Source organism: Gobio gobio (assembly GCF_949357685.1).
Source record: "Gobio gobio genome assembly, chromosome: 11".
Lineage (NCBI taxonomy): Eukaryota > Metazoa > Chordata > Actinopteri > Cypriniformes > Gobionidae > Gobio > Gobio gobio.
This window is the reverse complement of record NC_137104.1, coordinates 50,161,531-50,175,968: the sequence shown is the minus strand read 5'-3', so window position 1 is coordinate 50,175,968 and position 14,438 is coordinate 50,161,531. Positions and strand designations below refer to the sequence as shown.

Here is a 14,438-nt window from a genome sequence, read left to right as displayed (position 1 = left end):
GTCAGAACATGTGTAATATGCCTCCAAACAAGCATGACAATTTTCAGACAGATAGGACAATATTTGCCTCTATAACAGTTAAAAAGGTGAAAATGACAGAGTTCATATGAAAATAATGACCAATATGTGGTCTTTTGCTGCCCCCCGCTGTTCATTTTATTGTACTACACTCTAATATTGATCTATGGTTATAGATACATGGTTAATCATAGTAAATAATACTAGAACGTGGTGCATTTCACAAAAAAATGTGACATGCTCATAGACCATTAAAAGATATTTTCACAATAACATATCTCAAAAATATTGTGTGTGTGTGTGTGTGTGTGTGTGTGTGTGTGTAACCATGCATAATGGAACAACTGGTTTGAAGCCTGTTTCAGAGCCTATTTTACTAAAAGGGCTATAACTCAGGAACGAAATGAGATATCTTCACCAAACTTGGTACACTTGTGTATGGGATGAGTCTTTGGTCAAGGTAAAAAGAATTGTGAGGATTGAACACTTGGTGGCGCTATAACATAAAAAAACATGAAAAGGGCTATAACCACCCGACTGCCAGTCCGATTGACTTGAAAGTTGGTATGCAGTGTCTTGGTCCAAGGTACCACGCATGTCTATAAAGGAAATTGGCGTAGCTCAAAAAACATGGCCGCCATTGGCCAATGAAATGTGAGCACTTATTAGACAAGGTTAACAGAGGCCGATCGGAACAAAAGTTGGCGAGCATGTTTGACTCAGGGTCCTAGAGGTCTGTAATAATTTTTTAAGAATTTGGCCACTAGTAGGCGCCAATTAGTTTTATGGCTCTGTAATCACGTGATGTTTCACATATTCTCACAATATTGATATAATTTGATAGATCTCCTCATACTGAACAACTTTGTCTCTAGAAACATTGCTGTCAATCAAATCGTTCATTAAATATTTGTGATTATGTTAAAAAACCTACTTTTGCAAATAAGTCCCTGTTTTTTTGCCCGATCGGAACCAAACCAGTCTAGGACAATTCTCTGGACTCTCTAGATCAATAATTATCAAAAAAAGTTGAACTTTTGCATTTGGATGGCTATAACAGGGTCATTTCGAAAAGAGGCGTGGCAAAAAACACTCAAAAGCCTATAAATTCTAAGGGAAAGCTCAAAACTTCACGAAAATTGGTGGGCACATGTAACATTAGATCCTTAACAAGCATTAAACGTTTTATAGAGATCGGACCATAGGTGGCGCTATAACTGTTAAAAACCTTTTAAAACCATGTTTCCTATGGTAAATTGCCTGTAAATTGACTTTTCCATCTATTATTTCAGTGTTTAAAATCTTGCTAAATAAAATGTAATGTCTTTTGATGCTTGTGTGCTTAAAGGCCTTAAAGGCTTGAACCCCGCTAAATGCTGCTCGCAGCTTTAATTATTATTATTATTATTATTATCAATGTTGAAAACAGTGTTTTTCAGGATTATTTATAGAATAGAAAGTTCAAAAGAACAGAATTTGTCTGAAATCTAAAGTTTTTGCAGCATTATAAACGTCTACTGTTACTTGATCAATTGAATGCATCCTTGCTGAATAAATGTATTAATTTTAAGTTCTCCCCCCCCCCCAAAAAAAAAAAATCTTCCCGACCCAAAACTTTGAACGGTAGTACAATGTTAGAAAAGCTTTCTATTTCAGATAAATACTGTTCTTTTGAACTTCCTATTCATCAAAGAAAATTTTTTTTTTTTGCATAACTGCTCTGCCAACATTGATAATAACCATAAATGTTTCTTGAGCATCAAATCATCATATTAGAATGATTTCTGAAGGATCATGTGACACTGAAGACTGGAGTAATGATGATAAGTTCCTCTTTGATCACTGGAATAAATTACACTTTACTATATATATTCACATAGAAACAGCAAATATTCATACAGTGACATACAGTCGTGAATGTCTTCAGGGATTTTGGGGGGGGGGGGGGGGGGGGATTTATGTTTGGTCAAAAGTTTTCCAAATATTAATAATACTTTTTAAAACGGTATTATTACATTTAAAAGAAAATAATAACATTTTTTTAAAAATACTTCTTATACTAACATTTCTTTTCCAAGAATTTCAGACTTATTTATATTTTTTCTTTAGAGTCTCCAGACAGTTACACCAACTCTTCTTTTTTTTTTGTAAGAAAAAACGAACACTGTATGTATGACATAATGATTGATGTTATCTGTGTTATAGATCACAAGGAAACATCTCATGCTATATGTCAAGAACTGGTCATATATTACCCTAAAATGCAAATACATTTTGGTCACACTTTAGATTAGGGTCCAATTCTCACTATTAACTAACTATTAACTATGACTTTTGCCTCAATAAACCCCTAATTACTGCTTACTAATAGTTAGTAAGGTTGTAAAGTTCAGGTGTTGGGTAGGATTAAGGGATGTAAAATATGGTCATGCAGAATAAGGCATTAATATGTGCTTTATTAATACTAATAAACAACCAGTAAAATGCATGCTAATAAGCAAGCGGTATATAATGAGAATTGAACCCTAAACTAAAGTGTTACCTAAAAAAACTTATTCTTAAATCATTAAGATAAAATGTTAGTTGTCATGAAAAATATGTCACAATGCAATCTATGTAACATGACAGAGATCACCCTCACCCTAGGTGTGTATGACATTCTTCTTTCAGACGAATACAATCTGAGTTAAATTAAAAAATGTCCTGGCTCTTCCCAGCTTTATAATGGGAGTGAATGGCAGCCCAAAATTTGAAGCCCAAAAAAATTCATCCATCCATTATAAAAGAAATCCGATTGTATTTGTCTGAAAGAAGAATGTCATATACACCTATAGAGGACTTGAGGGTAAGTAAATCATGGGCTAATTTTCATTTTTGGGTGAACTATCCCTTTAAAGGCAAAATGAAACTGCAGTACTGCACACAAACTGTAACCTTTATATCTCTCACTCTCTCTCTAGTGTGTGTCTGTTGAACATCTGCAGCAGCTGTTGAGTAACTACAGCAGTTCTCAGGAGCTCCAGATGGAGGATTTCTTCACGCTGGCTCCTGCGTTCTGTCTGTTCCTGAGCGCTCCTCTGGAGACCTGCAGGGCCGTACGGGACGGCCGCTGGGCCGCAGAGACACACCACTTCATCCAAACCCTCTCAGACCTCAACGACACCAGCCGTCCTCCTCACCAGCGGATCCCAGAATATGAGGGTTTGGAGAAGCTGCTTGATGAGATGGAACAACACTATCAGCCTGACACAAATGAGGTCAGTAACTGCTTTAGGATTACAATAAAAAGTAGTAATCATTCAGTATCATAGTATTTAACATGGTCTTGACACACATCTGTCATTTTTCTGTCCACATCTTTAGTCCTGTCTCTCTCTGAATGACATCCTGGACGAGAGTGGCGATCATCACGTAGAGCTGGACGCCGTGTTGGGAAGCGTCCTCTATCACGTCCTGCATGGAGACTGTATCAGAGCTCATGTCCTTCCTCAGCAGGGATATTTTCTGGATTACATCTTCAGCCATTTTGGCTCTGATAACCTCACGCTTCATGGTATGACTGACTGATAATCCTGATGATGTTACACTAACCTAAAAATGTGGGAACATTTGGTTTTATTGAGGTAAAACAAATATTATTTAATGTGATTGCATTAAGTGGAATAAATATCACAACAATGAAAGTTATTTTAAGACCATTGTTATAGTAGTATAATTAATATACTATTATAGTTTTATCAATAGAAGTTTTTTTTGTTCCTGGTGATTTTTATTTAGTTAAGGTTTTAGTCATTTTTCTATAAAGCTTTTATTCATTTTTATTTCAGTACTTCAAGGTAAACCAGTGATATTTTAGTATCTTTGAGATACTATTATATATATTTTTTATTATTATTTTTGAAATAGATGTTTATTTTCCATTTTTATTTTCATTTCAGTTAAAGTTTTAGTAATTTTGTTGTGTTTTATCACTTTTATATATTTTTTTAAAAATATGTGTACATTTTATTATTTTTTATTTCAGTTTTAGTTATTTTAGTGCATCAAGTTAAACTAAATGAAAATGAAATTTTTTGTCTTAGTAACTAGCTGAAATAAAATATTTAAAAAAGATCCTATTCTAAGTAGAAACATATTTTTTATATTTTAAGTTTCAGTTATAATAAAAACATGAAAATAAGAAATGTTTCCTTTGCTGAATTAAAAATAAGTTAAAGTTTTTTTTCCAAGTTTTTAAATTTGATTTCAGTTGATGTTTATTTTATATCAAGTGACAAATATATAATAATATAATATAATATAATATAATTAATTATAATTATAGCAAAAACATTAATAATTAACTTAAAAAGGTGGCTGCAGAATAAGTATCTTTTAATACATATTAATGTTTTTTATTTTTATTCCAAAGTACTTTTATGCATATATGTACAATATTTAGTTTAAATCTGAACGTTGAACTTACTAACTCCCTGTGCAAATGCATTGATGAAATGAACAACTGTATGTGCCAAAACTTTCTTTAGACAAAACTGAACTCATTGCATTTGGAAACCAAGATGAAATCGTCAAGGTGAACGCATACCTTGACATTAGGGGTCAAAAAGGAGCTGAGCCTTTAAGGCGAAGCTCTCGATTTACCGGTCGATCTACGTTCCTACTCTCACCTATGGTCATGAGCTGTGGGACATGACCGAAAGGTCAGGATCCCTGATACAGTTGGCCGAAATGAGCTTACTCTGCAGGGTGGTTAGGCAAGGCAAGGCAAGTTTATTTGTATAGCACATTTCATACACAGTGGCAATTCAAAGTGCTTTACACAGAAATGAAGTTAAAATAGTCATAAGTGAATAAAATAAAAATAAAAATATATATATCTACAAGGTCCTTCCTCTTACCACCAAGGCTATACAGATCTATCCGTCAGAGCAGATCTAAACGGATCGTCCTCGCGCCGGAGGGATTTCGATTTATCGCTCCCCCGTCTCTCAACCTCTTCCACCCAGACAGCCTTAACAAAATAAAAAATATTAAAAAAAATAAAAAGTATAATTAAAAATAAAAATAAAACGGTTAAATTGAACCCATAATGAAAGTGCAAGCAGTTCGGACAAAGCACAGAGCTCATTCAGTAAATGCATAAGATAAGGTGCAATCAGTCGGACGTACAGTGGCACAGCTCATTCAGTAAATGCACAGCTAAACAGATGTGTTTTGAGTCTGGATTTGAAAGTGGCTACTGTCGGAGCACATCTGATCTGTTCAGGAAGCTGTTTCCAGCTACGGCTGGCATAATAGCTAAAAGCAGACTCTCCTTGCTTTGAGTGAACCCTTGTATTTCTAATTGGCTTGATCCTGATGATCTGAGTGATCTGTTGGGTTTGTACTTTATCAGCATATCTGCAATGTATTTAGGTCCTAGGTCATTGAGTGATTTATGGTGAGACCCTGGGGAAGACCTAGGACACGCTGGAGGGATTATGTGTCCCGGCTGGCCTGGGAATGCCTCGGTGTTCCCCCGGAAGAGCTTGAGGAAGAGTCTAGTGACAGGGAAGTCTTCTCTGCTTAGACTGTGGCCCCGTATAAGCGGAAGATGATGGATGGGTTGATGGAGCATACTATCATCTCAAAAATATGGGAAGAATTAGATGCTTTGTTTCCAGCCAAGACTTTGAGAAACTTGTTCATGCTTTCCTCTAGACTGGGTAAACCCAGCACGATCTGCCGGCGATTTGATGTCACCCTGCAGCTCAGGCTGGAAACCTCTACATTCATTTATCCTGCTTCTGTTACACTTTTGCGGGAACCAATCACAGACTGGCTTATCCACCTGGCGCTATTGGCGGGTTTAACACGAAGTGTTAGCAAACAAATCGCTCGAGTGGGCGTAAATGCCACTCATTTTCATGTTTTTTTTTTGCACAACCTGCAAAAATCGCTTGATGCCATTGTTGCTACTCCAAACCCCTGATCAATGCAACAAACCAACACAAACCAAACTTGTCTGGAGTTTGCGTCACTCTGCAAAGTACGTCACCCTAGGTTTGATTGGTTGAAGGACTATCCAATTGCGTACTGAGTCATTTGAATTATGCCCGTTGATCACGCCTCTTGTGCAGTAGAAAATACAGAGCAGACTCCTCAGACCAATGTTCAATCTTGAAAGATTGAGCTTGGTCTGGTGATAGCCAGACAAGATTTCATGACCAGCAGGGTGGACTATTGTAATGGTCTCCTCACTCGCCCTCCCAAAAAGACCATTCGACAGCTGCAGCTCATACAGAATGCTGAGCAGAACCAGACAAAATGACCATATCACACCAGTCCTCAGGTCACTGCACGGGCTTCCAGTTACATTCATAATAGATTTTAAAGTCCAGTTGTTTATAAACCCGTCAACAATGGCCTAGGACCTCAATACATTTCAGATATGCTGATTGAATATAAACAGATCACTCAGATCATCAGGATCAAGTTAGAAATACCAAGGGTTCACTCAAAGCAAGGAGAGTCTGCTATTATGCCAGCCGCAGCTGAACCAGCTTGCAGAAGAGATCAGATGTGCTCCAACCGTAGCCACTTTCAAAACCAGACTCAAAACATTTACTGAATGAGCACTGTACCTTAATGTAAGAATTAAATTACATTTGGGGGGGTGTGATCCATGATGGTTGAACTCTGTGGTGACTAATGTGGAAAACATTAGTCAGATTCCTGGATTAAGTGATCCATTGCGAACCCGAGGTTAACCCGTAGGTCGAGGAGCAAAGTAAACAAGAGCCTTATATAGGTGTGAAAACATCAATCATCGGGAAATGTGCAAGGAAATGAATTTATTCTTTTAAAGGTCCCGTTTTTCCTGTTTTTTTGAAGCTTTTATTGTGTTTACAGTGTGCAATATAACATGTGTTCATGTTTCGCGTGTAAAAAAACACAGTATTTTTCACACAATTTACTTACCTGTATACCCCTGTTTTCACTGTCCTCAAAACAGCTTGAAAGATTTCCATTCTATGAAGTCCCTCCTTCAGAAATACGTAACGAGTTCTGATTGTGCCAGCGGTTCCCGTGTTGTGATTCGACAGCAGCTCAGCGCACGTTGCCCGGAAAGGTCACGCCTCTTACCATAACGGGGAGATGCATGCGCTCAAAGTACAGCGTCCCTGGCCAAAGAAAGGTGATTCGACTCCGGGATGAAAATAACAGCGTCTCGACGACATGGCGACAAGCTCACTCTACAAACGCAACCGAACGCAACACTTCCTTTTCTCCACGTGGGAGAGCAACAAGACCACGCCCCCTTTTTTGCGTATTCTTGTGGCCGGAGGTTAGTCAACAAACTGTTCTACTGACGTCATTAAAGCAGGATGTACAGGGATGTAGTCCAAACCGGCCGTTCGCTGTAGGCTTTGAAAGGGAACTTCTATTAAATAAAATATCTCGCTTGGCATTGAACTTTGAGCGTTATAATTTTACAGGTATTATGATTTATTTATGCTCTAACTGCAACATTACACACTAACTAAAGTTTGAAAAATGGGATCACGAAGAACAGGACCTTTAATTATTTTTATAAATATTTTACTGAATGAGCACTGTGCCACTGTACGTCCGACTGATTCTGTATTTTATTTTTGCATCCTCCTTTTTTTTCTACTGTTTTAATACACACTCACCTAAAGGATTATTAGGAACACCTGTTCACTTTCTCATTAATGCAATTATCTAATCAACCAATCACATGGCAGTTGCTTCAATGCATTTAGGGGTGTGGTCCTGGTCAAGACAATCTCCTGAACTCCAAACTGAATGTCAGAATGGGAAAGAAAGGTGATTTAAGCAATTTTGAGGGTGGCATGGTTGTTGGTGCCAGACGGGCCGATCTGAGTATTTCACAATCTGCTCAGTTACTGGGATTTTCACGCACAACCATTTCTAGGGTTTACAAAGAATGGTGTGAAAAGGGAAAAACATCCAGTATGTGACAGTCCTGTGGGCGAAAATGCCTTGTTGATGCTAGAGGTCAGAGGAGAATGGGCCGACTGATTCAAGCTGATAGAAGAGCAACTTTGACTGAAATAACCACTCGTTACAACCGAGGTATGCAGCAAAGCATTTGTGAAGCCACAACACGCACAACCTTGAGGCGGATGGGCTACAACAGCAGAAGACCCCACCGGGTACCACTCATCTCCACTACAAATAGGAAAAAGAGACTACAATTTGCACGAGCTCACCAAATTTGGACAGTTGAAGACTGGAAAAATGTTGCCTGGTCTGATGAGTCTCGATTTCTGTTGAGACATTCAGATGGTAGAGTCAGAATTTGGCGTAAACAGAATGAGAACATGGATCCATCATGCCTTGTTACCACTGTGCTGGTGGTAGTGGTGTAATGGTTTTGGGGATGTTTTCTTGGCACACCTTAGGCCCCTTAGTGCCAATTGGGCATCATTTAAATGCCATCGTTTGAATGCCTACCTGAGCATTGTTTCTGACCATGTCCATCCCTTTATGACCACCATGTACCCATCCTCTGATGGCTACTTCCAGCAGGATAATGCACCATGTCACAAAGCTCGAATCATTTCGAATTGGTTTCTTGAACATGACAATGAGTTCACTGAACTAAAATGCCCCCCACAGTCACCAGATCTCAACCCAATAGAGCATCTTTGGGATGTGGTGGAACAGGAGCTTCGTGCCCTGGATGTGCATCCCACAAATCTCCATCAACTGCAAGATGCTATCCTATCAATATGGGCCAACATTTCTAAAGAATGCTTTCAGCACCTTGTTGAATCAACGCCACGTAGAATTAAAGGGTTAGTTCACCCCAAAATGAAAATTCTGTCATTAATTACTTACCCTCATGTCGTTCGACACCCGTCAGACCTCCGTTCATCTTCAGAACACAAATTAAGATATTTTAGTTGAAATCTGATGGCTCTGAAAGGCCTCCATTGGCACAATGCACGGTTCACTCTCAAGACCCTTAAAAGGTACTAAAGACGTCGTTACAAAGTCCATCTCACTACAATGGTTGTACAATAACTTTATGGAGTGACGAGAATAGTTTTTGTGCGCAAAAAAACCTCAGCTATTTCAAAACACGGCATCATGAAGCTTCGAAGCATCGTGAATCAGTGAGTCGAATCATGATTCGGATTGCGTGTCAAACCGCCAAACTGCTGAAATTTGGCGATCCAAACTACTGAATCGACTCACTGATTCATAACGCTTCGAAGCTTCATGATGCCGTGTTTTGAAATCATCATCACTATATAAGTCGTTATTTAGGGTTTTTTTGAGCACAAAAACTATTCTCGTCACTCCATAAAGTTATTGTAGAACCACTGTAGTGAGATGGACTTTGTAACGACGTCTTTAGTACCTTTTAAGGGTCTTGAGAGTGAACCGTGCATTGTGCCAATCGAGGCCTTTCAGAGCCATCAGATTTCAACTAAAATATCTTCATTTGTGTTCCGAATATGAACGGAGGTCTTACGGGTGTCGAACGACATGAGGGTAAGTAATTAATGACAGAATGTTCATTTTTGGGTGAACTAACCATTTAAGGCAGTTCTGAAGGCGAAAGGGGGTCAAACACAGTATTAGTATGGTGTTCCTAATAATCCTTTAGGTGAGTGTATATGACCCTGGACCACAAAACCAGTCATAAGGGTCAATAAAAATAAAAAAAATTAAAAGAACCTTTCCATTGATGTACGGTTTTTTGGACAATATTTGACAAAGATAAAACTATTTGAAAATCTGGAATCTGAGGGTGCAAAAAAGTCTCAATATTGAGAAAATCGTCTTTAAAGTTGTCCAAATTAAGTTCTTAGCAATGCATATCACTAATAATAATGCTTTTTTTTTTATGTATATTTACGTTAGGAAATTTACAAACTATCTTCATGGAACATTACTTTAATATTCTAATGATTTTTGGCATAAAAGAAAAATCTATAATTTTGACATATAAATGTATTGTTGGCTATTGCCACAAATATACTCGTGCGAATATGAGCGGTTTTGTGGTCCAGGGTAACATATTTTATATAATTTTTATTCTCACCTTTTATTTTTCTTGTTTTATTTCTTTTGGTTATTTTAATTCCATGTGAAGCACTTTTAATTACCACTTTTGTGTATGAAATGTGCAATATAAATAAACTTGCCTTGCATCTATTTTTAATGATGCCACTGTTACACAGATTTTGAGGAGCTTCTGAAGACGCTAAATCTGGGTGGAGGAGAACACGATCACGATGATGCCCACCTTGATGCCGAGCCCCATCAGGAGGATGCCCACCTTGATGCCGAGCCCCATCAGGAGGATGCCCACCTTGATGCCGAGCCCCATCAGGAGGATGCCCATAATGACAGCAGCTGGGATACGGTAAGACACAGCAGTGTTTGTGTGAGGCATCATGGGAAATCTTTGCTGTATGCTGTAGGACTCTGATCATTTAGATTTTCATGATTCAGTTAAACAAGACATTATGAGGCCCGTAGCATGACATATTAACATGAATAATTGATGTTTAGCTCTCTTGATGGATGTTATGAAAGACAGTGCAATCTGAGACCATGCAATCTGTCCGTAATGATAACCAGATTGAAAATAAGCCAGTCAATGGATTTAAATAGTTTGAGTGAAAACTGAAAGACACAACATTTGAAACCATGCATATAAAATGCTCAAATATTATAATTTTTTTAAATCTCACTCCATGCCATCTAAATAGTAATTTGACATCCATGCGACTAATAAATAAGGGACTAGTACTCACTAGAGTGATGTAAAGAGCACCATGTGTCAAAATTGTATTGATTCATGGCCCTTATAAAAATACCACACACACCTACCTCCCACCCCTCCCACCGGACTGTTACTCCTGTTATGGACTCCTGTTATGGACTCCTGTTATGGACTCCTGTTATGGACTCCTGTTATGGACTCCTGTTATAGACTCCTGTTTCGGAAACCTGTTTCGGAAACCTGTTTCGGAAACCTGTTTTGGCCATCTGTCTATCATCCCCCCCCCCCATTCAAAGGAATTTATGAAGTGAAAATGTTTGAAAACGACCAAAGAATATTTAAAAAATGATGTGCTTTACATTTTTAAAATGGCATACATTGTTACTTATACTGTAATGTAACGTCATTGATCAAAACATTAGTATCAGTGAGGCCATAAATTAATGCAAATTTGACACAAGGTGCCCTTTACATCACTCTAGTGAGTACTAGTCCCTGATTTATTAGTTGCATGGATATCAAATGACTATTTAGATGGCATGGAGTGAGATTTAAAATTAAAATTAAAATTATATTTGTGCATTTTATATGCATGGTTTCAAATGTCTTTCTGTTTTGACTCAAACTATTTAAATCCATTTAATGGCATACATAATCTTTAATGTTTTATTTTAAGGAAAACCTTTCTTCAAATGTATGTAAATAAAAACATTCCCCTGATCTTATATATGTCACTATTATTCCAACACAACGTCTCCCATTTTAAAAGTTTAAAGCACATCGTCATTTTCAAACATTTTCACTTCAAAAACACACAAAGTCCCAAACAGTCATAAATTCCTTTGAATGGTGGGATAGTGGGGGGAGGATGATAAACAGGTTTCTGAAAAAGGTGTCCAAAATGGGTGTCCAATCCAGGGAGGAGGGAGGTGTGTGGTATTTTTCTGAGGGCCATAAATCAATCAAATTTTGACACATGGTGCCCTTTACATCAATCTCTCTCACTAATGCTTGCGTGCTTATCATAGCAATGAAAGTTACTGAGGCCAAATAATGTATTCATAATATATGCATACAAAAATGTGCATGTCTCCAAATTGTTTCTGGTTGTTTTGCCTGCAGACGTGTTTCAGCGCTGAAGACCTGTTGAGGATCCACCAGCTGAACTCGTCATCATCGCTGACCAGAGATCAGTTCACGCTGCTCAGTCCCGCTCTGATTCAGCAGATCCTCAGTGGAGGCTGTTCTGAGATCAGTTTCACACACGTGACCCCTGACTCTCTGAGCACCGCTGAGAGTGAGTGACCTCTGCTTACACCACCAGATCAGCACTCAACTGAGTTGCATAGCATAATCAATCAGGCTTTGATTTACAATATAAAGTACAGAAATATACTCTAAACAATATTAACAAACCTTAGTGCTTAAGCTTCCGTCAAATGTATTTGCCATTCAGCTGAATGTTTCATTATTCAGGTGGCTGCTATTATGTCAGTTTAACTAACTTTAATCTTTAAAGGGGTCATGAATTGAGAAATCAACTTTTCATTCAGCCTTTGATATATAAAAGTTCATCTTGATATAAGAATATCCTGTAAGTTTCAGAGCTGAAAACATCCTTGTTAGTCAAAGAAAAGCTTTCTATTGACACCAGGCCCAGAAAAAACTCTCGATCTCAGAATATGCCACACCTTGACGTCATCGTGTGGTGAAATGTTTCAACAGAAAAAGAACAATGCCTGATTCTGTAGCCCCGACCATCGTTAGCACTACTGAACAATAAACATGCCGAAGATGGCAAGATATTGCGCTGTGCCTGGTTGTGGAACAATAGAAACAATCCTGGTCCAATAACACAGTCGCTGCATAAGCTTCCTTCGGATTCTAATATTGGGAATGTGTGGTTGAACTTTATTTTTAATGAATATCCAGCTCACGTGGGGAAGACATTGCACGTCTTTTCCTTCATTTCACAGCGGATTCGTTTGTAAACAAGAGACTGGATTTGCAGACAGGATGAGATTACATGAATGAATGAAGTAACACACTTATGTGAGTGAATTATTATTATTATTTTATATGTTATAGTATTGCATTGTTACAGATCGTTTGATATCTATTGATTATGTGTACATATCTATTTACCATGATGTCACAGGGCTCGCAAAGCCCAACGTCCCGGGGCTATGTGTTCTCCAGACGGGCTACCAATACGTATCATCTTAGTGAAATAACATTCCTTTCTTGATGTGCATTGTTCACTCTCTTGACTTGATATTTGAAGGAAAAATACAATTGCGAAAGTTTTGATCATACTGTCTGCAATGCACTTGGCGTGTGTATGTGTGTGTGTGTGTGTGTTTGTGTGATGCACCGTTTGCGGTTATATCCACCAATCGGGCGGGCCAATATAAAAATAACATTTCAATTAATCGCGGGTGTATGAGAGATAATGAGAGATGAGAGATAAATGTGTTTGTTTGATAAAGACATTTTGCGAGTCCTAGCTGTGGGACGAATCATTCCGGTTGCCGTTTCTCCACACACTTTCAAAACAATGCCTCACGTGTTCTCACAGGGGAGCTGAAGCTCATTAAATATGCAAAGCTTATCCAATCATAGCAATTGGCGTTTACTTCCAAGTCTTACGTGCGGCACACCCATAAAAACCGTGAGAGGCTCAAAACCAGGGCAGAAAATAGCCTATTACTTACTCATTATGATGTTTTTGAATGTAAAAACCACGCGAACGTCATAAGTTGACCTCAGACAACAGTATGAAAAAATTTGTTTTTTTCTTTGAATAGTTTTTCCGCAGTTGAATGCTATGAGCTATTGTAATGAATTATGTAAGCAAAAACGTATAAAGCAAATTTGATGGCAGTGACAAACATCAAAATAGTCCTGGTTGACCAATATGGGTTTTCCAATGGCCGATGTCATACCAATATACAACCCCAAATCAGAAAAAGTTGGGACAGTATGGAAAACGCAAAAAAAAAAAAAAGAAGTGATTTCTAAATTTACTTTGACTTGTATTTCATTGCAGACAATATGAACACAAAATATTTCATGTTTTGTCTGGTCAACTTCATGTCATTTGTATATATGCATCCTTTCCTGTCATTCAGACCTGCAACACATTTAAAAAAAAGTTGGGCCCGAACTCCAGGCATGCTTCGTCAACCGAAAATCCCTGCAGGTCCCCTACCCTCTTGATGGAGGCCAATGCCTCCAGTCGTGGGAGGCAAACAGATCTACCTGTGTGTCGCCGAACTGTTCCCAAATCAGCTGGACCGTCTGGGGATGGAGTCTCCATTCTCCAGGAAGTGGCTGAGACCGCGAGAGCTCATCGGCTGCACGGTTCAGTTCTCCCGGGATATGGACAGCACGAAGGGACCTCAGATGCTTCTGACTCCATAGAACGAGATGGTGGGCGAGTTGAGACATACGGCGGGAGCAACGCTCGGAAGCAGTGCAGGGCGAACCGTACTGCCAGCAACTTGAGGCAATTGACATGCAGGCAGCGCTGGGATCCTGTCCAGGAGCCCGCGGCTGCTTGTCCATTGCACATGGCACCCCAACACGTGGCGGAGGCATCTGTTGACACAACAACATGCCTGGAAACTCGTTCTAAGGGCACACCAGCCTG

The 14,438-nt window shown here is 38.6% G+C and overlaps 1 protein-coding gene across 2 annotated transcripts in view; it reads left to right on the top strand.

The window, feature by feature from the left end:
• The window catches only part of LOC307133983 (zinc transporter ZIP4-like), a 29,772-nt gene that overhangs the window by 3,098 nt on the left and 12,236 nt on the right, over positions 1-14,438 (top strand). Inside the window, exons 2-5 of one of the 2 annotated variants that reach the window (XM_079829401.1) lie at positions 2,979-3,275; positions 3,382-3,571; positions 10,239-10,423; positions 11,909-12,083. In XM_079829401.1, the coding sequence (XP_079685527.1) occupies positions 2,979-3,275; positions 3,382-3,571; positions 10,239-10,423; positions 11,909-12,083 (847 nt within the window). The remainder of the gene's footprint in view (positions 1-2,978; positions 3,276-3,381; positions 3,572-10,238; positions 10,424-11,908; positions 12,084-14,438) is intronic. The other variant, XM_079829402.1, reaches the window with a different exon arrangement.